At 35.5% G+C, this 19,592-nt stretch overlaps 4 protein-coding genes across 4 annotated transcripts; 2 read left to right on the top strand and 2 right to left on the bottom strand.

Annotated features, from left to right (window-relative positions):
* Nucleotides 1-73: 73 nt before the first annotated feature.
* On the bottom strand, nucleotides 74-4,345 carry LOC149724913 (small ribosomal subunit protein mS35-like). Its single transcript, XM_089892883.1, has 6 exons — nucleotides 4,159-4,345; nucleotides 3,412-3,589; nucleotides 2,223-2,347; nucleotides 1,622-1,761; nucleotides 1,130-1,312; nucleotides 74-568 (listed from the first exon to the last, which is right to left on the bottom strand). Exons 1-6 carry the CDS (start codon nucleotides 4,226-4,228, stop codon nucleotides 302-304), a joined length of 963 nt encoding a protein of 320 aa, XP_089749009.1. The 5' UTR covers nucleotides 4,229-4,345; the 3' UTR covers nucleotides 74-301.
* A 229-nt stretch (nucleotides 4,346-4,574) lies between these two features.
* Nucleotides 4,575-7,081, top strand: LOC149724912 (DNA-directed RNA polymerases I, II, and III subunit RPABC4-like). The gene is made up of 3 exons (XM_089892885.1): nucleotides 4,575-4,794; nucleotides 5,074-5,166; nucleotides 6,883-7,081. Exons 1-3 carry the CDS (start codon nucleotides 4,671-4,673, stop codon nucleotides 6,903-6,905), a joined length of 240 nt encoding a protein of 79 aa, XP_089749011.1. The 5' UTR covers nucleotides 4,575-4,670; the 3' UTR covers nucleotides 6,906-7,081.
* A 1,135-nt stretch (nucleotides 7,082-8,216) lies between these two features.
* On the top strand, nucleotides 8,217-12,679 carry LOC149724911 (transmembrane emp24 domain-containing protein 5-like). Its single transcript, XM_089892884.1, has 6 exons — nucleotides 8,217-8,388; nucleotides 8,740-8,909; nucleotides 9,229-9,361; nucleotides 10,145-10,308; nucleotides 11,738-11,905; nucleotides 12,261-12,679. The coding sequence occupies exons 1-6, from the start codon at nucleotides 8,319-8,321 to the stop codon at nucleotides 12,324-12,326; spliced, it is 771 nt and encodes a 256-aa protein (XP_089749010.1). The 5' UTR covers nucleotides 8,217-8,318; the 3' UTR covers nucleotides 12,327-12,679.
* A 222-nt stretch (nucleotides 12,680-12,901) lies between these two features.
* LOC149724910 (uncharacterized) lies at nucleotides 12,902-15,352 on the bottom strand. Its single transcript, XM_089892882.1, has 2 exons — nucleotides 14,680-15,352; nucleotides 12,902-14,227 (listed from the first exon to the last, which is right to left on the bottom strand). Exons 1-2 carry the CDS (start codon nucleotides 14,947-14,949, stop codon nucleotides 13,361-13,363), a joined length of 1,137 nt encoding a protein of 378 aa, XP_089749008.1. The 5' UTR covers nucleotides 14,950-15,352; the 3' UTR covers nucleotides 12,902-13,360.
* Nucleotides 15,353-19,592: the final 4,240 nt, after the last annotated feature.

The following is a 19,592-nucleotide window of genomic DNA, read 5'->3' as shown; positions in this document are numbered from 1 at the left end:
ACTTTCCTAATTCATCTCAAAAAGGCAATAATTTTGGCAGTTAGGATACCTTAATTAGACTACATTGCCAAAACTAAAAGAAGAAAATAAAATTTTACATTTTGCCAAGTTAGCTGCGTGAAATACCAGTGAAAACAATGCATATGATATTCGATTGAAAATGATATGGTCAGATTAGAAAGATATACTAGAAGTTAAACCTTTTTAAGTGCAAACAAATATTTATGATTAAGTATAGTTTAGTTGTTTGCCTACTGAAAAATACAGCATATATATTTTAGTTAAAACACATGACACCAATTCACGCTAAAACCGGCAAGTTTAACAATTTAATAACAGAGTCTTTATAATTTGAAACTGCTTCTTTTCTCTCCTCTGTTAGAATTCCCAGTTTTTCAGGCTCAGGTTCAAGTTTGAGTTCTCTCACAGACTCCCTGTACTTTTCCACTGCAGGTGAGTCCCATGACAAAGATAAGTTTTTCACGTTTTGGTATGATGCACTATCTTCCCACCAATAATAACCATCAGAGTGGCTTGTGTGTTCTTTGCTTTCCCAGGGTTCAGTTTTCTATAAAAATAACCTCTGTATTCTTAGGCTTTAAACATAAACAGGCACATTTTTCCCCAAGCATGTCAATACAATGTTTCGCAAATGTTGAATTTGTATTAATCTTTCCATGGTGGAAGGACAGTCCTTATGATAAAGTGTGTTCTGTTTTATACATGACTTTGTGGGTTGCTTTTTCTGTATAGTTAACCATTTGGACAACCAATTAGTAGTAATCACCTACAAAGTAACATACATGGTAACTTGAAAGCTGACACGAGGTGTGTGTTATAACGACTGTCGTTTTCCGACAATGTGAGGATAAATCAAGTCAATTAGTCACATTCATTCATTTCATTCAGTGACCACTGGGATGAAGCAAAGACTATTATAGGAATTGCCCAAGAAAACACATGCCCCCACAATAGAAGCAGCGAGCTTTGAACTCGGTCTCCTTTGGTTATGAGGAAAGTGCTATACCCATATTGCCATAGGAACATAAGAAAAAGAAAAAACTTTCTTTGCTTTTTGAGCACATAAAACTCTCAGAAAAGAAAAAAAAGGAGCATATTTTATTCTTACCCAGGATTCAAAGTACAGGGCTGTCAACAAGTAGTCTGCAAAGTCTTTGTTTTGCTTTTTAACTGGGCACCTATCCACTTTGATTGTCAAAATATCATTTGATCTGTTGTAACGTTCTTTACCTGCCAGCTGGGTCAACTTTAGCCGAGCATGGTGGTCCAATACAAGATTACTGAGACGTATCTGAAGATAGTTTAAACAAGCATGTTACACTCTTTACAATAGATTTATTATGTAAGTATAATTAAAACTGGATATAATAGGGCAAATATATATTCCATTAAGTTAAAGTAATATTTTTTTTATTTAAAAAAAAATCTAAAACGCAATAAAAAGAGACCTGAGCAATAATTTTTGTTTTGTTCAATTACGTTTATTGTTTGTTTTTTTATCTTTAACACCTATTACATTACACTGTAAAAGGTCCATGTGGAGCACTTCAGGGCCCATAATTAAACTATCACACAGAATTCAAAATCGAATTCCAATTACCGTTTTAGTTACAACTCTTGCTGCAGGGTTACGAGGTGTTTTTCCAGCAGCCACATAATCGACCGTGTGTGTTTCAACAGGAAACTCTCGTTCACAATCCTGTTGAGTTTCCAGTTCTTTTGGAAATGGAGTGCAAAACTCTGCACATATAGGAGTTAAAATATAAAAATATAAACTAAAAAAAATAAACTGATCAATGAACAAATAAAGTGCCGAAAATTTGTAATGCTAAAAGTAAGTTGGAATTTATTTGAGTAAGGTTTTATTGCAAAATTTGAAGAGAGACTTGGGATTTGGGTCATAGTTGTTCCTATATTGCAGTTGAAGACATGAAGGGTGTGCAAAAGTCTGCACAACAGTATGTGAATAAAAACATAGATAGGCCTAAAGACCATAAAGTGCTCAAACTTTCTGCTGCTAAAAATAGAAGAACTTCTATTTGGGTGAGGTTTTATTAAAAAATTCGCTAAGACCTGGGATTTAGTCCAGAGTTGATAATATACTGGAGTTGAAGACGAAACAAAACATAAAGGGTATTTTATGGAAACTTTATCCTTTTATCTATAGCTCTTAACTCTTAATAAAACAACGTTTTTTTTACTTTTTAAAGCAGCACAATGCTTCTTTATTGCAGGTGGTGTAAGATGGAGGAAATTCTGAACTTTCAATAATTCAACACTGGTGTATTTATCCGGGGAAACACAGAATTTCTGAGTGTGACCCATCCTAAGGGTAAATAAAGAGAATATTAAGTTTTAGAAAAAAATATGGATGAACAACAGCTCAACAGTATATTCTCTATTTACTATTCTAGATAGACTAAACAATACAAAAAAAACAAAGCTGTTTTAAACATTTTGGATAAAAAAAAGGAGAACCAACAATGTATTCTCTATTTACTATCCAAGATAGGTGAAGCAATAGAAAAAACAGAAGTTTTTTAAATATTTGGGAATAAAACATCTGTAGTAAAACAAGACCAGACAGTGCAAAATGCTAATAAGTGAACTAATGAGCAATACAAAGTTTCAAATGGTATAAAAAATGTAAATGTATAGTAGGATGAGGGAAGATGGGACACCTATGGCGCATAATATCCGAATATCCTGATCGTGTTTTAAATAGTTAACAATGGTCTATGGGAGTCTTGAGCATATAGTTTTATGATTCTTTGAAAGTTCCTTGTTTACTACCACATTGGACGAGAAAATAAAGTTAAAATGTGTCCCAACTTCCCCACCCTACTATATGCTGAATTCTTTTAGGCTGAAATCTTGAACTAACACAATACAAGAGAAAACCAAAAAATTGCAGCCAAATGTGAAATAAATGTTATATGTACAGGGCTTTTGGATTAAAGCCCACCAAACTACATTATCCATGTATAAAAATACGACATAGTGGATTTTTGTAGCAAATGTGTGCAAAAATTAAACTTATCACTCTGGTGAATTAACATGTAGCACTTGACTGTGCTTTGAGCACAGATATTTATTTTTATAGTTATCTGGCAAGGTGGTTTGGTTACACTACAAATATACAAATTTTGGCACTAGTGAATATACCTCCGTACATAGAAGAATAGGCTGGTGGGAAGTGTTAGAGGTTGATAGTTAGGGGTTAGTGGGTATGGGGGTTAGTAGTTAGGGGTTAGCAAATAGGGTGGGGGGGGAATCTTCAATAGCACCGAAACTTTATGTATTAGGTGAAATTTGGATACCTATAATAACATTAAATATCTGGGCTCGAAACATAATCATTTACTACTGTAGAAATATAGCAAAACTTACCGTAATGGTAGGGGTACAAGATATGGGTTAAACTGGTTTGGTAGGGGCCATATGTCACTCCATTCACCTTCTAATGTATCAGCTAAAAAAGAAGGATGACGGGCTATTCTCTCCTTTGTCTTTTTCATAACACTGTCTGGTAGATATGGTTTTGGCACCAATCCAGCGCTGGAAACGCCTGTGAATATAGGTAACTGGGTTAAACTGAAGTATAAGGGATAACTGTGGTAAAGGCATTCATGTCTCTAACATGACATTGTTATAGCAATGCGTTAGTTTGGGCCATATTACATTGAAAAGAAGAATATTAATGGCAAAATTTTAGGTACTAGTGAAGAATCTCCCCCCTCCCACCTTATTTGCTAACCACTAACCCCTAGGTTAGGGGGTTAGTGGTCATAGGGGTTGGTAGTTAGGGGTTAGGAGTTAGGTTAGTGGTTAGCAAATAAGGAGAGGGGGGGCAGACTCTTTACTACCACCAATCTTTAGTCATTAAAATACATGCCAAGGAAAGGAAGGTACATGAGAAATGAAACCTAAAAAACGAGTGGCTAATAAACCCAAGCATTGCATGCAGCTGCAAATCTTTTTTTAAGACTGATGCATGTTCATACTTCGTAATAAATTTTTTAAGATCACAACAGAGGATAAACCATCACAAAAGCATAAGAACTTTACGTTGGACTTCATGTAGCTAACATTCAGACGTAAATACATACACATATAAAATATAAACAAACAACATACTTGAAAATACACGAATATCTCTTATTCGCGGCATGTTCAGGTTCACACAGATTTTTCGTACAGTTGTCATTGCGTTTTGTTAGAAAAACACTTTTTATTTGCTTTGAAAAGCGCTGCAACATCAACACATTTCAAATAACAAATGTGCTGTAACAGGAGATAGATGCGGTCAGAATTTACAAGTTCACACCGATTGAGTTATAAAGCATAATATGTAGTTTCTAATGCACTTGTTTACCTTTAAATATTTAGTTGTTGTGGATATAACTAACATAAGACTAAACGTATAAAACAGTTGTGTCTACATAAAGGCAAACCCAACTTTGAATGTTCTTTTAAAATAATAAAATAAAAGAAAATTTGTTAAATTTAGATATTAGATACTTCATCGTATCCGTTATATTTTCGCGCTACCTTGGCTGGGGATTCCCCATATTTTATAAAAACGTGAACAGTTGTGTTTGGAAAAGTTCCACGGTTAATAGTTATACTACAGTTATACGCTATATAATATGTCTTCTACCCCCGCGAGTTCTTTTGGTAAAAGCCCTTCTGGTCGGACGCCTGGCCGAACCCCCAGACCCGGAGAAGAACCGGTTGCAGGACAGCCAAAAGCGATGGTTTACATTTGCGGTGGTAAGCATTTCTATATACGAATACGATAATAACAATATATATAACCTATAGACTATATATACCAACCATGTGTATACCTTCAAGTTTGTAACCTATTCTACTTGAGAAATACTTAATATCAATTTATCAATACGCATAAAATAGCCTAATTAAGATTTAAGATATAACATTTTTGGTAATCCACTAATCCTTACCCATATTTTTATTGTATTTTGAATATATAGTTATTTTTGTTGTATTGAAATAATACCATAGTACTAAAGTAGCAACTTGTTCCAGAATGTCATCAAGAAAATGAAATTCGTTCTCGAGATCCAATTCGATGCAGAGAATGTGGTTGCAGGATTATGTATAAGAAAAGAACAAAAAGAAGTAAGCATTATGTCTAAATTTCACCCCCCCCCCCCTTTGGTGTGCCTTTAATATTATTTGTGCCCTTAATAAACCCCCCCCCCCCCCTTGGTGTGCCCTTAATATTACAAAGGTTAGGGTAAAACAAAACTAAAAAGAATAAAACAACAATTTGGAAACATTCAGTCTACTACAGGCATGTAAAAAATAAAAATCCGGCCGATACCAGTTTGCATTTATATTTTTCCGGCAGTTTTTCCGGCGCCTGTGTTCTGACGTCAAATTTTGCATCTCTATCTATAGCCCCGCGTTCGTGTGCCGCTTTCACCATGTACGAGGCTTTTGGATATAAGCCTTATGGTTTCTCCCGCGGTCCTTCGTAGCGTAGGAATTTAATTAAAAATGTGTCAATCATGTTTCGTCTTTTCCCGATCAAAGTCTGTTTTCCGCGACGATTTCCACGTGTAACACACGCGTAAGTGTCACAGGACTAAACATTTAGCCGTAAAATTAAAGTTTTGCTACTGAGCTTTTCTAATAAATACGGCATAGTGTCATTTATACTACGCGCGACAAACTTTGTCCGGTCAACATTGAAATTAATAACAGACGCTAGTTTCAGCAAGGAATACTTTACTAGGATTGCTACTTTAATAAAACTATAAAACTAATCGGCGATTACCAACTACAGTTTAAAAAACTCACATGTTTCTACCTACAACGAATTTTCTTTGTAATAATAATTACCGGGAATTTAATAGTGCTTTAAGATTGTCTGTGTTTTATATTCCGTAACACGAGTTGAAATATTTGTTCGTCTTGTTACGTATTACATTAGTCACAATCCCTATTATGGCGCAATCAAATACCGCAAGTGCATTACGACATAGCTAGTAATGTTAGGTCACAATTGCCATAGTCTCCGCATAAATGCCGGATTTATGATAATATAAAGCTGTTTGTTACGTCAGAACTGCACGAATAGGTAACTTACGCATACGTTAACACAAAACAAAATGTTACGCAGCCGGCGAAGTAAATAAATTCCGGATTCCCACGCCGGCCGTTTTTTTTGCCGGCAGTTTTAAAAAAATCCGGCCGATGCCGGCGGCATCGAAAATAGGCACTTTTTACACCGCTGGTCTACTATATATACTAAAAGAGTAATCGTAAATGAGTTTTATAAACACCTTTGAGTCTTGATGATCCACTAAATAAACTATGTTTATTGTCAAGACTAAAATATAGCCTATACTGCAGAGCTTCAAATTCAGAAGACCTTGAAGCTAACACTGTAGTAACTTAAGCTATAACGGTCCATATCTTTCAATATTTGTTTAGCCTTTTTTGTGAGCTAAAATCATCTAAAAAATCGTAACAACTGTACAGCTATCCTCGTTAATCCTTTAGCTGGTGACCAGTAATATTTTTGGTTTAAAAAGGTCTTACTGATACCGCTATCTAATATCACTGATACGCTATTTTAAAGTTAATTTACGACACGAACATTCCACTTTTGCACAAAAAAATATTACAGTATAAAAGATACATTTAGAAACCAAATTTTTTATTAAAGAAACCTTTTAAAACCGAATTTTTTACTGGTCATCAGTTAAGATTACCGCTATTTTCTAGGTTATTGGCAGCTTTTATAGACTGTTATTATATCTGGTAAATATGAGTTTATTAACATTATGTTTATCATTCAGTTTTAACATTTCATTCTTTTTGTTACAGTGGTTGTGTTTGATGCCCGATAAGAACAATTTTCAACATTCAACTTTTTTTTTACTTGTGAAAGCTACAATACAGTGGAATAATCAAATCATGTAAACGTTCATGTTGCTTTGTACTGATTTGTATCAGCAACAAGATTTTGCAATGATGTCCCGCCATGTGTTGATTTTAATACACCAAGTTTTTTGTGTATACATTACGTCACGTATGTGTGTTTATTCAGTTAGTATGGTATTAAAACAACATTTTTTTATATAGTAGGGTGGGGAAGATGGGACACCTTTAGTAAACAAAGAACATTCACAGAATTATAAAACCGTATCCCATGGCCCCCATAGACCGTTGTTAATTGTTTAAAACACGATCAGGATATTTGGATATTATGTGCTTAAGTTGTTTCGTGTTCTCCTTCCCTAATATATATATATATAATACAAGTTTGAGAACATTAAATAAACGGTAGTTAGTATACACAACTCGTAAAAAAACACGATTTAACAATTACATAAATAGTACCAAAAAAAGATTCTAGAAAAAACTTGACTATTTTAAATGCTGCTTTGACATTGTGTCATTATTAAAAGCATGATGCGATCATGCTTTTAACAGAGGCGATCTGTAGTAAACAAAAATACAAGAGGACGGTGTTTTTAAAGCAATTTGCAGTTTGGGATTAGAGTAATTATTAAAATAGCAGTGCTACTTCTATGCAGTTACTTGTCCGAAATTGTTGCTGTAGACAAACATACTACAGGCAAAATATGAAAGCACATACATGGACCCCTACTGGCCACATGCGGCATGTATCTATACCTTGCTTTGGCGTGACCGCGTGAACGAAACCATTATTGTAACTTTCAGTTTGTATTTTGTTACATTTAAAACTCCCAAGTCAGTTTAAAACTCCCAATCAACTTAGTCTGCAAAACAAACGTAACAGTTAAATGAATGTAAGTGGAAAATACTGTATTTAAGCTTTATCCTTTGTGGCGTAACATGCTGCGTTATAAAACTATCCGTTGTAAAACAGTTATTTCTAAACATTAAAAACTAATTTCACGAAGCGGTTTTTCAGTTGTGTCACCACCGTTTAGTTACATAACACAGCATATTTTATTATCTATTTTTTTTTGGAAAACGTAGCGAAGATCGTTTAATAGGGCGAATAGAAGAAACTTAACAACAAAACGATTAACGACAGTCGTTAAAATAAGCTATGGATAAAATCTTCGGTGTAAGTACCGTCATACCGTTCGTTTGCCCTTTACCAAGTAAAGGGATACATGATAAAATGCCTTCTTTCCATCAAAATAACTAGAAACGGCTCTAATCGTTTCCTCACTCGGTTTGAATTCAGATACACACTGTGCTGCCATATGAACAAAGATATATCCAATAGTAGGCAGAAAACATAAAGCAGTAAGGTGTATGTGAAGATGCAACTTTTATTGTTGTTTTTGGTGTTTCTGCAATGCGCATGCGCACAAGAAGGGTATACGTCCGAAGGTATTGTATACGCCAACGAAAATACTTGCTTTTAGTACCATCTCTATTCTTTTGTTGAAAGTATTCTAACTAGAATAGCAAAACAGACATTATAATAATATTCAAAATCAGTTTATGCTTGAATATTAATAATAATATAATAATAAAAATGTATTAACTTTATTTTCCTCTTCGATTACAGTAGCGAAGATTAAGAAATATTTAAAACTAAGAGACAGGATATAGCGACAAAACAACAGCTGTTAAAACACGTTTACAATTAAAAACAAAATTCCTACCTAGAGTTGCATTGAGAGTGTATGCAAAGGTATACACTCCGTTACAAGTTACTTAGAAATACCTATGTTACAGACATGAACCAGCAGCTGTACGGGACCAAGTTTGCGAATGAGTTTTTCAGGTCTCTGCAACGTGGGTCGCTGTTGCATGAATTCGGTATCAAGACATATGTAGGAGCAGGGTCCACTGAATGCTACTTCCAATACTGCGCAGCTGGCGCCGAACTTGTAGTCGGTTTCGAGGTAAATTAAGTTACGCTGGAGGTTCTAGGTTCGTCGCCGCTACCATTGTGGGCGTATGTGCCCTTGGGCAAGACACTTAATAGCAATTTCTCCAACCCAGTGGTAACTAATGGGTTGTTCAAATTATCAAACAAACAAAAAAAATCACCCTCAAAGTTACATACCTGGTAACTCGTAAAAGCTGGTACGAGGTGTATGAAACAGAGCACTCGTGTTATAACGACTGCCGTTTTCCGGCCACGCGAGGATAAAGTAAGTTGCATTAATCCAGTCATTCAACTCTCGCTAAATAGGTTTACCATGTACTTTATATTCACAGATGGCGACGTCAGGAGGTGTTGCCAACAAAGGCTTACTCTCTGGTTACGTAAGTTCGCCAAATGGAACTCGTTTACTTGTAAGCTCAGAGCCAAAAAACGAACAGCAGTTTGAAGTTGAATGCGCCGAAAAAGGTAAGCTTGTGTCATGGCATGCTCAAAATTGTTTCGGGTCTAGCATAGGTTATGTTTGTCCCTAATTAAATTCATGCACATACGACGTTTTCAGAATGTTATACTTCGTTATGAATATATCGGCTTTTTACTCATAGACAGTCATATAGATATATAGTGCTGCTGCGGGAAACGATATAGGGACACCTTTAGCACATAATACCTAAATAACGTAATCGTGTTTTAAATTTAACAACGGTCTATATGGGAGTCGTAAGGATACGGTTTTACAATTCTTTGAATGTTCTTTGTTTACTACCAAATGTGACGATAAAAATGAAATTGTATCTTAACGCCCCCACCCAACGACCTCCACCCTACTATATAGACAACGAAACGTATAAACAATAATCTGTACTGAATATTCCGACTCGGTTAGGTTTTATAAAACACGTTCACTCTGCTGCAACACAGCAGTTGGTGGTTGGAAACTAGGCTTAAATTGTATATAATCCTTATATTTATAGTTATAATACTTATAACTATACAGTAGGGTGATTGAGGACATGGCTTATACTAAAGATGTCTTTAGTAGGCCATGGTGAAGATGGGACACCTTTAAAATTTGTTTTCTCGTCCCATTTAGTAGTAAACAACGAATATTCAAGGAATTATAAAACTCTATTCTTACGACTGGCATAAACCTTTGTTAGTTGTTTAAAACACGATCAGAATATTTGGATATTATGTGCTAAAGGTATCCCATCTCCCCCTACCGTAGTATAAAGTTTAAACATTTTACAGGCGTTTACGAGTTCTGCCTTGACAACACCGGAGACCATTTATTCCCAAAACTCGCCTACTTTCATATTGTTGTTTTGAACAAGCAGTTGTTTACGACTTTCCATGAATTAGTCCAAAATAGTAACGAATCGGAAACGTTTATGACTACCATGTACCAAGTATTTGTAAGTATAACTGGACATGAAAATAGTCTAGTAGGCTGGGAAAAGATGGAACAGCTTTAGCACATGATATCCAAATACCCTGATCGTGTTTTAAACATTTAACAACGGTCTATTGGAGCTGTGAAGATACGGTTTTTCAATTATTTGAATGTTCTTTGTTTACTACCAATTGAAACAAGAAAATAGAATGAAAAGGTGTCCCATCTTCCCCAACCCTACTATACAGGTTGTTTGAAGTAAAATCGACCATTTGTTCCTTTTTATTGCGCCATCTGGTAGTTAACAAAGCATATTTTCAGAATTATATAACCGTACTCGACGAAAGATTGTATATATATATATATACATGGTAAACGACTCAGAATTATAAGATATTTTGTGCTAAAACGGCATTCATCTTTCTACAGTGTTATATTTTACGCCGATCATATATGGGCAACTTATACGGGAGCTATAACAGTATAAAAGGTTAACTCAATATAAGAAGACAAGCCGCCGACTAAAATAAACACAGCAACGAAAACCGCGCAGTAAACAACGCTCGCCGCCGCCCGCAAGTACATAATTATTTACAACTGCCAAAATGTGTGCGATAAAAGGCACGAATAAGGAAATCATCTCTAAACTAAAGATAGAACTAAAAAACGCCGCAAAATCACGAGGGCATAACTAATGATATTATGTAGTGATAGCATGATGGGGTAAAATGGGAAATGGGAGACCTTTCCATTTTTTTTATGTCCCATTCGGTAGTAAACAAAAAAAATTCAAAGAATTATAAAACGTAACCTCACGACTCCCATATACCCTTTTGCAACTATTATGGGCGTAAGTACTCGCATGAACAAAGTTAGCACGCATAACACCATAAACGTGCGCATAACATAAAATCTGCTGTAGAAGGTTGGTTGTTACTCGCATTATGCGAGTAAAGAAAGATATGGTGAAAGGACAGTTTCACTTTTATGTGCCTAATATTTTTATTTTTGTTGGTAATAGCACTATAAAATATCAAAAATTATATTATAAACACGATTTAACAATATTTTGCTAAAAGAAGCTTTAATTAAATTTTGATACGCTCATAAACCGATGACCAAAATAACGCCGTTAGCGAGTTACCAAATGATGACTTTATGCGAATCGCTATTCGCATTAACATATTAACATACAAAAAGTTTAATAGACCATTGTTAATTGTTTAACTAAAACTTGATCAGGATATTTGGATATTATGTGCTGCAGGTGTCCCGTTTTTCCCCACCCTACTATAATCACCATATCGGCAACATGGCGCGTAACACGATTTGACACACAGTGTACGGAAATAACATCGAATATGTGAAAATCCAATCAATGCGCACACTTCTACAACCTAGTTGCTTTGCTGTGGAATTTTACCATATTACGCTAATGTTATTTCATGCAGGACAAGGTGTTTCATATCAACAAAAACTGGATGGTGGTAAAAATGGTCCAACATCACAAAGAAGCGATGAAACATCGGGATATAGACACGTTGGTTTCTAACGCTTGGAGAGTCAGCTCAACTGCAATGGCAACCATACTGGTCACCCTTTTCGTTGGATTAGCACAGGTATACGAATGAATGAATGAATGTAACTTTTTATTCTCGTGTGGCCGAAAAACTATAGTCGTTAAACACGGGTGTTCTGTTTCATACACCTCGTGCCAGCTTAGTAGTTTATGTTGATTATGTTACTTTGTGGTTGATCATTTTTTAGGGAATTGATATACATATGTTTTCAAATGTCCTACAATTGTAACATATAGTAATAAATCAACATATTGGTGCATTTCGTATGGAAACTATTAAATAGTTAATATATTATCTTTTTTCAAGTTTAGTTTCATTGCGAACCTTTACGGCCTTACATACAGCCTCTTATATAAGATTCTGTTTTAACAGATGTTTTTACGATTTGTTTTAGGTTTACAGCGTGAGACGAATGTTCAATGAAAAATCCGGCAAAGGAAAAACGGCGTTAAGATTGTAAAATCTTACCAAAAATATTAAAATAATTCTTGTCACATTTGATGCAATATGTCAGTAGATAGATTTTATGGCAGTTGTGCAACAGAATTTATTTCCAATTTTTACATCCATTTAATGAACTGCTTAAACACTGTTTAGCGCTTACGCAACGAATAGTTACGTAACGAAAATGGCTTGGGAAACAAGATACAGATACGAGTGGATTGCCCTGTAGTGCTTGGGCCTGGCATCTTTCAGGCTTGTTTATCGCATCTTGTCATTCTCACAGCGTTACCCTTATTCATACTGACATACATTTCACAGGACTTTGATTACAAGTGACCAGGTATAAAATAAACGATTTTGTAAATGGAAGTTTTGCTTATGCGATTTCTCTAACAACGAAATTTTGCCGAAAAGATTTTTAGCGAGTCATGTTTTTTTCAAATTGTTGCAAAAACAACTGCGATGCGAAAACAGAAACGATTTTTCGTTTAAAGTATTGTGCTGTATATTTCGCTAAAGTGGAAAAAAGCGCACACATGGGCAATACAAACGCACTCTATTTTTATCAGAAATTATTGAAGTTTTACTAAAAAATTGGCACACTATATAGCAACCATATATTTATTTTCTGTATTCCTGTTTAATTTTTTTGTAAAATATGAACTGGGATTTAGGATAGAGCCTTATTGCCCACGCTACAATTTTAGGAAAATTAAATACCAGTAAAACACAGTTTACTATCAACGATAATAAGTTGGAGAGTTGTCTTGGCCAGCAACACCAACAGAGGCACGTATATTGTATTAGGTTTGAACTTTTAAATATATAGTTGGGTACGAAAAGACGGGACACGTTTAGCATGTAATATTCAAATATTCGAAACGTGTTTTAAACAATTAACAACGGTTTATAGAAGTCGTAAGCATATGGTTTTATAGTTCTGTGAATGTTCGTTGTTTACTACCAAATATAGGACGAAAAAATATAAAAAAATGTTTCATCTTACCCCAACCTACCATACATACATTGATAGTTTTCCCCTTCACTTTTTCATATACTTTTAACTTGTTGGTGTCCCGGAATTTCTCTTGGGTCTAAAGTTTTCGAATATACAAGTTCTAATTCAGGTATTTTTACCACTGATACTGGCTGAAGCTCAGTTAACTGGGGGCTTGATTGAGCTTGCACAGTTTCAGAAGTTTCGGTGTCTACAAGTATCTTTTCCCCGGTAACTATGCTTGTGTTGACATCGATGAAAGGCGCAAAGTGTGTGCCAACTGTAGGGTTGGTCAGTTTATCACCGCAGCAGAGTGTCGAAATAGAGGGTAACGTGCCTCCCCGAAAATTATGAAACAGTGGCGCTTGCATGATTGTTGGAAGGGCATCTTCTGAGCGAAAATAACTCGGAGAATAATCGGACCCTACTTCGGTGTAAGTCAATTGGTTCACGCTGGGCGAGACCGAGTTGCCCATAGCGTTGAACGCATTTTCAAAATAAGCAGTTGCAGAAGCGTCGTTCGAGTTGTGGACAATCGGCTGGGTTGGTTGCGTGTACGTGTTAAAAGGAACTTGAATCAAAGGTCTGTCGTCGTCTTTTAACACAAGATCAACTTTGGTGTAAAATGAACTCTGGCTAACCAGAGCGCCGTAGTGATGCGATACATCCTGCTGATAGTGCGAGTTCGAATGTACAGTCTGTGTCATCGGCGCCATTTTCTGTTTTTGCTCCAGACTGTCCGCAGTTTGGTGTTCTGATATATCAAGCGCTTGGGCCCAAACCTTTTCCGGCCACCCGGTCCTCCCCTTCCGAGGTTTCTCTGGGTCGTCACTTGCCGTACCACATGTCCCAGTTCCACCATTGGAAGCTCGTTTAATTAGATGAGTTGTACCTGTTCCGTTATGAGTGTCTGATAAACCCTGTAATATTTTTAAACTTTATTGCTGTCTTTAATATACAACAGTTTATTTTAACGAAAACTGGTTCAGGGCGCAGTACAAGTTTTCCATACAGAGGATCTTAGATTAATATATAGTAGGGTAGAGGAAGACGGGAGACACCTTTAGCACACAATATCGAAATATCCTGATCGCGTTTTTAAAAATTAATAGCAATGGTTAATAAGAATCGTTCAGATATGCTTTAAAATTCTTTGAATGTTCTTTGTTTATTACCAAATGGGAAGAAAAAAAAACAGAATGAAACGGTGTCCCATCTGTCCCACCCTACTATATGTGTTAAATAAATTACCATATAAACTGCCACAAGGTTTAAAAAATGGTTTAAAAGCGCTTCATTAACGACACGTTGACTTGAACAATGTTTACAAATAAGTAAAGTGGTATCGAAAGATTTAACGAGCTTGGTATACCTTTCTGAAACCCTTTCTACGTTCGCGGGATTTCAAAGCCTTTAAGTCGGCGCGGAACCCTTTTCCTCCCGTACAGTCGCCGGTATCGGAATGCTTTAATATGTCCGATAGATAAGCAATATAGGAAGACGCCAAATGTAGGGTTTTGATTTTGGAAAGCTTTGTATCCGACGGTACGTTGGGTATACACTTTCTAAGGTCGGAAAACGCCTTGTTGATGCATTCCGTTCGTTTCTTTTCTTTCTGCCGGACGTTACGTTGAAAAGACATATTCGGTACAACACGGCACTAATTAACGGGTTTAAAATCACTGTAATAAAACTTTCTTCACATTAGTGCCTTCTGTTACTCTTTACGGATGCCTAAACTCTTAAAAAACAATGCATGTCTCATGCTATACTTTGTGAATTAAAAGTTTGTTTATATAACTATGTAAACCACATAAACACAGAGACAAACTTCTTGGACAGCAATGATGATAACAGACCTTTTTAAATTTATGGCTACAACCTTTTAGGTTTATGGCTACAATCCTATTGCTAAATTTTCTTTACAAAAGTTTTTCATAACCATATAATGTATACACACCTGCCTAACTAATCGTTAAACATTCAATGAGTGAACATTAAGGTTCTGAAGAATACATATTGTATACCTGAAGCTTATATACCGAAAACTCTCATGACGAGCTCTCAAAATAGCTTCAACCAAACGTAAAACTCGTTTTTATGACTCCAAAATCAATTTCCATAACATCACACGTTCACGCGAGCATAGTTACAAGGCGAGAGGCAGCGGCACCTTTTTCCTTCACTCCCATGACGTTTTATTTGGACGTATCAAAACAAACGGGTAGTTTATTCCCTTTTAAAATATGGGAGAGAAAAGCGAGACTTGACTTTGCAATTTACTTACATGTTCGTGTGTTATTAAAAATGAATTCGAACCGCGTTCATATAAGTTTGCTTCATATAAAAGTATTCAGGTAATAGTACTATTTGTGGTATCTTATGGTAAAAACAATATTTAGATTAACCCAAAAAAACGATTTAATTTTTAAATAAGTGGAAAAATCGCCCATTGTTGCGTCACTCGCGAGTATTAAGGCGTAAACAAGAGGGCAAAGCTCCAATGATCAAGCACGTATTAAACAAATTAGTAGTATTAATTAAGCCTTTTACTACAACAGTTAAGCAAAATTGATCAAAAACAAACCAGAAATAAGCAGCTAAGTGATTTTGAGACGCCGTTGGTGACTGTGGAGCAGTAGGTGGAATCCATTTATACATGTATTATAACTCAATAAGATTTATGATGTATGAGAATTGAGTGATTGGTAAAGAATATGTATAAATATGATTTGTACAATCTTCTACACGCGTTGGCTGTAAATTTACACTTGAGTTTAAACCTCGCCCGGCGTAACAATTATTCTAGATTGATTTTTTTATTAAGAGATATGGGGTACTAATACTATATACAGATTTTATTTATATTTGTTTTATATTTAAAAATGGGACACATTTCCATTCTATTACCTCGTCCCATTTAATAGTAAGCAAAAAAAAAACATTCAAATATTTATAAAAAACTTTTTCCACGACTCCCATTGGGTGTTGGATATTTATATATTATGTGCTAAAGGAGTCCCGTCTTGCCCCACCCTACTATATTGACTGTGGGCCAGACGCTTCAAACCAAACATTATAAAACACATGTTTCGCAGAGTTGTCAACGCCACATATAGTAAAACAGGAGCCAGCTGATACGTAGATCTTTTGACCATCCTTTGTTATTTAGCATCCGGTGGTATATTGCCGCACCGACGTGTACGCAACAGGCCTCTCGTGATTGTTACTTTTTGCGGCGAGTTTTACGTCAATTTATGTAGAAACGTCACAGACTGCTGAGTAAAACGTAAGTACCAGAAGCAGTTTCCAAGCTTGAATCGGTTTACGAGACGTATAGCGTTTTGTTGCCCTGAAATAAGTATTTTATTAGAAATATAAATTTAGCAATATTTGACTGGAAACACTATAAAAACAAAAGCGCAGTTCTATTTTACATGCGGGATTGTTGCTAATGAATCGTACAGTAATATAAATATAAATCTTTTAATTAAGCATAGGTCGCTTTTGATTAAGTATAGGTCGTATCATCATAGTATACTGAAGTGACGCTGTGCAAAATAGAATATATGGGAACGACTTGCTCGCTGCAAATCTTCCATTCATTGCAAGAACCGTACTAAATGTTTCAAAAACTTAAAAACTCAGTACGGCTATTGCAATAATTGATAGATTCGCACCAAGCAAGTCGTTACTATAGAAATATAGTTTTCTGTTACAGGCCAAACACACTGAAAAATCAAAAAAAAAAAAAAACTCGGTTGGGACATAAAAAATTCAAAGTGTTATAATTTCTAAGTTATTTTAAACTAAACGGAAAGCATTTACAAAGAAGGTTTTAATATTTAATTTCATTAGAAAATACTACTGCTTTTATTTTTACATCGAAGCCATTATAAAACAGAGTTGACGTTATGAATTATGTAAACGAGCGAATCTATAAATAAAGAGCGTGAAATATGTCAAAATGAAATGGAAAAAAGGGAATTTTTACTCGCGTTTTTATCTGATGTTATATTTTCTCCTATATATAGTAGGGTGGGAGAAGATGGGACACATTTTCATACTATTTTCTCGTCCAATTTAGTAGTAAACAAAGAACAGTCTCCAACATACCGATGTTATGTGTTTGAAACACGATCAGGATGTTTAAATATGATGTGCTAAATTTCCATCTTCCCCCACCTTATCTTCCCCCACCCTACCATATATTACTGTGGGGTAACATGGGGCACCTTTAGACCATAATATCCAAACATACTGATCGCATTTTGTGTCGCACATTCTCGCGAGGCAGATTTTTTACCGCAACTTTGATTTTTTAACACGCCTTTAATTCACAAGCTATTTCGTTTTTAAAAAATTTGGTGGTACATTTAGATTACATTTGAGCATTTCTATCATATGCCCATTTATACGCTCTTTCTTTGATGATACGGCCTACTTAACTAAAAGCATAACTTGCTAAAAAATTTACAAAAGATAACTGAAAAACATGATTAAACCTCAAAATATACAGCCATTTATATAGTACTGTATGATTTAGCAACAACCCGATATGTAAAAGAGAACTGCTTTTGTTTCTATAGTGTTTCCAGTCAAATATTGCTAAATTTATATTTCTAGTAAAATACTTATTTCAGGGCAACAAAACGCCATACACCTCGTAAACCGATTCAAGCTTGGAAACTGCTTTTGATACTTACGTTAGACTCAGCAGTCTGTGACGTTTCTATATAAATTGACGTAAATCTCACCGCAAAAAGAAACAATCACGAGAGGCCTGTTGCGTACACGTCGGTGCGGCAATATACCACCGGATGCTAAATAACAAAGTATGGTCAAAAGAACTACGTATCAGCTGGCTACTGTTTTACTATATGTGACGTTGACAACTCTGCGTAACATGTGTTTTATAATGTTTGGATTGAAGCGTCCGGTACACAGTCAATATATAGTACGGTGGGCAAGACGGGACACCTTTAGCACATAATATCTAAATATCCAACAATTGACAACACTCTATATGGAAGTCGTGAAAATTTAGTTTTATAGTTCTTTGAATGTTTTTTGTTTACTATAGGATGGTGCGGGATAATAGAATGCAAAAGTGTCCCATTCTCCCCACTCTATGAAAACGTTTAAAAACTAACATTCCTGTATAATCCCCGATAAAAAACATGCGTTTGCATTTGTATGATAGTATTAATTCGTGGTAAAACCATCATATATTTTGATTTTGAAAATATTGGGCAAAAAAATCTTTAGTGTCACTTATTACTTTTTTGATTATGGGATCAACTAACCAAGAATAATAATAGGAACAAAACCGATGTTTGATTTGGCGATTTGCAGGTACCGCCGTGTCTCCAAATTATTGCAAGATCTAAAAACGCCATCAAAGTGAGACCAAAAATGGCGTTATACGACAAACCGAACGCCGTTCTCCACCTTTTCCTAGGTATCTCGCGTCAGCAACCGTGTATGCAGTGTTAAGATGGTATACTACAACGCATACAAAGTATTTAAAACGAAAAAGCAACTTACTGAATACGAATCCCCTTTACGAATTTGAAAGCATATAAGAGACGCCACAAATCCTATAATACAGTATGGACGTATAATAAAATGCCACAAGTTAAAATGAGAGCCAATATTGAACTGACTCAAAAAATATCGATTCTGCCAAATTTACACACGATCGACGATTCGACGAAACACACACAAACGAGTTAAGGTGGCCTTAGTATCCGGAATTCGGCCGTTTGGTCTGTTTTGTCGGGATTTCGCTACCGCATGCGAAATTGGACACGGGTTTGCATACGACCTCGCATGCGAATTCGCCCGGATACTGTGTACAGCCACCTTTAGATGGCTTACCGAAGAAACTTTAGATGGCTTTCCGATGAGCCTATAAGGCTAATATTAGTAAACCAATCAGTAATCCCGCATAATTCAGAAACGATGTGATAAAAGAAAAGCCAACTTTGTGGCATACCGCAGGTCGCACTGATATTATGTTTTACAAATTATTCATCGTTATAATAAAGCTTTGGTGGCAAAATGTCTTATTAGATTAAGATGAATGTAAATAATTAAATGAATGAAATATTGATTTAATTTATTTTTTCATCAAATGTTCTTTCTATGTTTTATAGACACTGTGTTTTAACGACTACGGTTATGCCATAAGCCTCGTACTTTTGTTGTTAAAACTATATATAGTAGGGTGGGGGAAGATGGGACATCTTTTCATTCCATTTTCTCGTCACATTTAGTGGTAAA

Source organism: Ciona robusta, chromosome 14, assembly GCF_009617815.1.
Source record: "Ciona robusta chromosome 14, ASM961781v2".
Taxonomy (NCBI): domain Eukaryota; kingdom Metazoa; phylum Chordata; class Ascidiacea; order Phlebobranchia; family Cionidae; genus Ciona; species Ciona robusta.
This window is presented reverse-complemented; position numbering and strand designations above follow the sequence as displayed.

Excerpts from the sequence above, each read along its gene's own strand:
- LOC149724911 (XM_089892884.1), top strand. The coding sequence starts at position 8,319 with ATGCAACTTTTATTGTTGTTTTTGGTGTTTCTGCAATGCGCATGCGCA. Across the intron at positions 9,362-10,144 it reads AGTTGAATGCGCCGAAAAAG|GCGTTTACGAGTTCTGCCTT; the intron begins GTAAGCTTGTGT and ends AACATTTTACAG. Across the intron at positions 11,906-12,260 it reads TTTTCGTTGGATTAGCACAG|GTTTACAGCGTGAGACGAAT; the intron begins GTATACGAATGA and ends GATTTGTTTTAG.
- LOC149724913 (XM_089892883.1), bottom strand. The coding sequence starts at position 4,228 with ATGACAACTGTACGAAAAATCTGTGTGAACCTGAACATGCCGCGAATA. Across the intron at positions 2,348-3,411 it reads CTTGTACCCCTACCATTACG|GATGGGTCACACTCAGAAAT; the intron begins GTAAGTTTTGCT and ends ATTTACCCTTAG. Across the intron at positions 569-1,129 it reads CCCTGTACTTTGAATCCTGG|AAAACTGAACCCTGGGAAAG; the intron begins GTAAGAATAAAA and ends TTATTTTTATAG.
- LOC149724910 (XM_089892882.1), bottom strand. The coding sequence starts at position 14,949 with ATGTCTTTTCAACGTAACGTCCGGCAGAAAGAAAAGAAACGAACGGAA. Across the intron at positions 14,228-14,679 it reads GTAGAAAGGGTTTCAGAAAG|GGTTTATCAGACACTCATAA; the intron begins GTATACCAAGCT and ends AAAATATTACAG.
- LOC149724912 (XM_089892885.1), top strand. The coding sequence starts at position 4,671 with ATGTCTTCTACCCCCGCGAGTTCTTTTGGTAAAAGCCCTTCTGGTCGG. Across the intron at positions 4,795-5,073 it reads GATGGTTTACATTTGCGGTG|AATGTCATCAAGAAAATGAA; the intron begins GTAAGCATTTCT and ends AACTTGTTCCAG. Across the intron at positions 5,167-6,882 it reads TAAGAAAAGAACAAAAAGAA|TGGTTGTGTTTGATGCCCGA; the intron begins GTAAGCATTATG and ends TTTTTGTTACAG.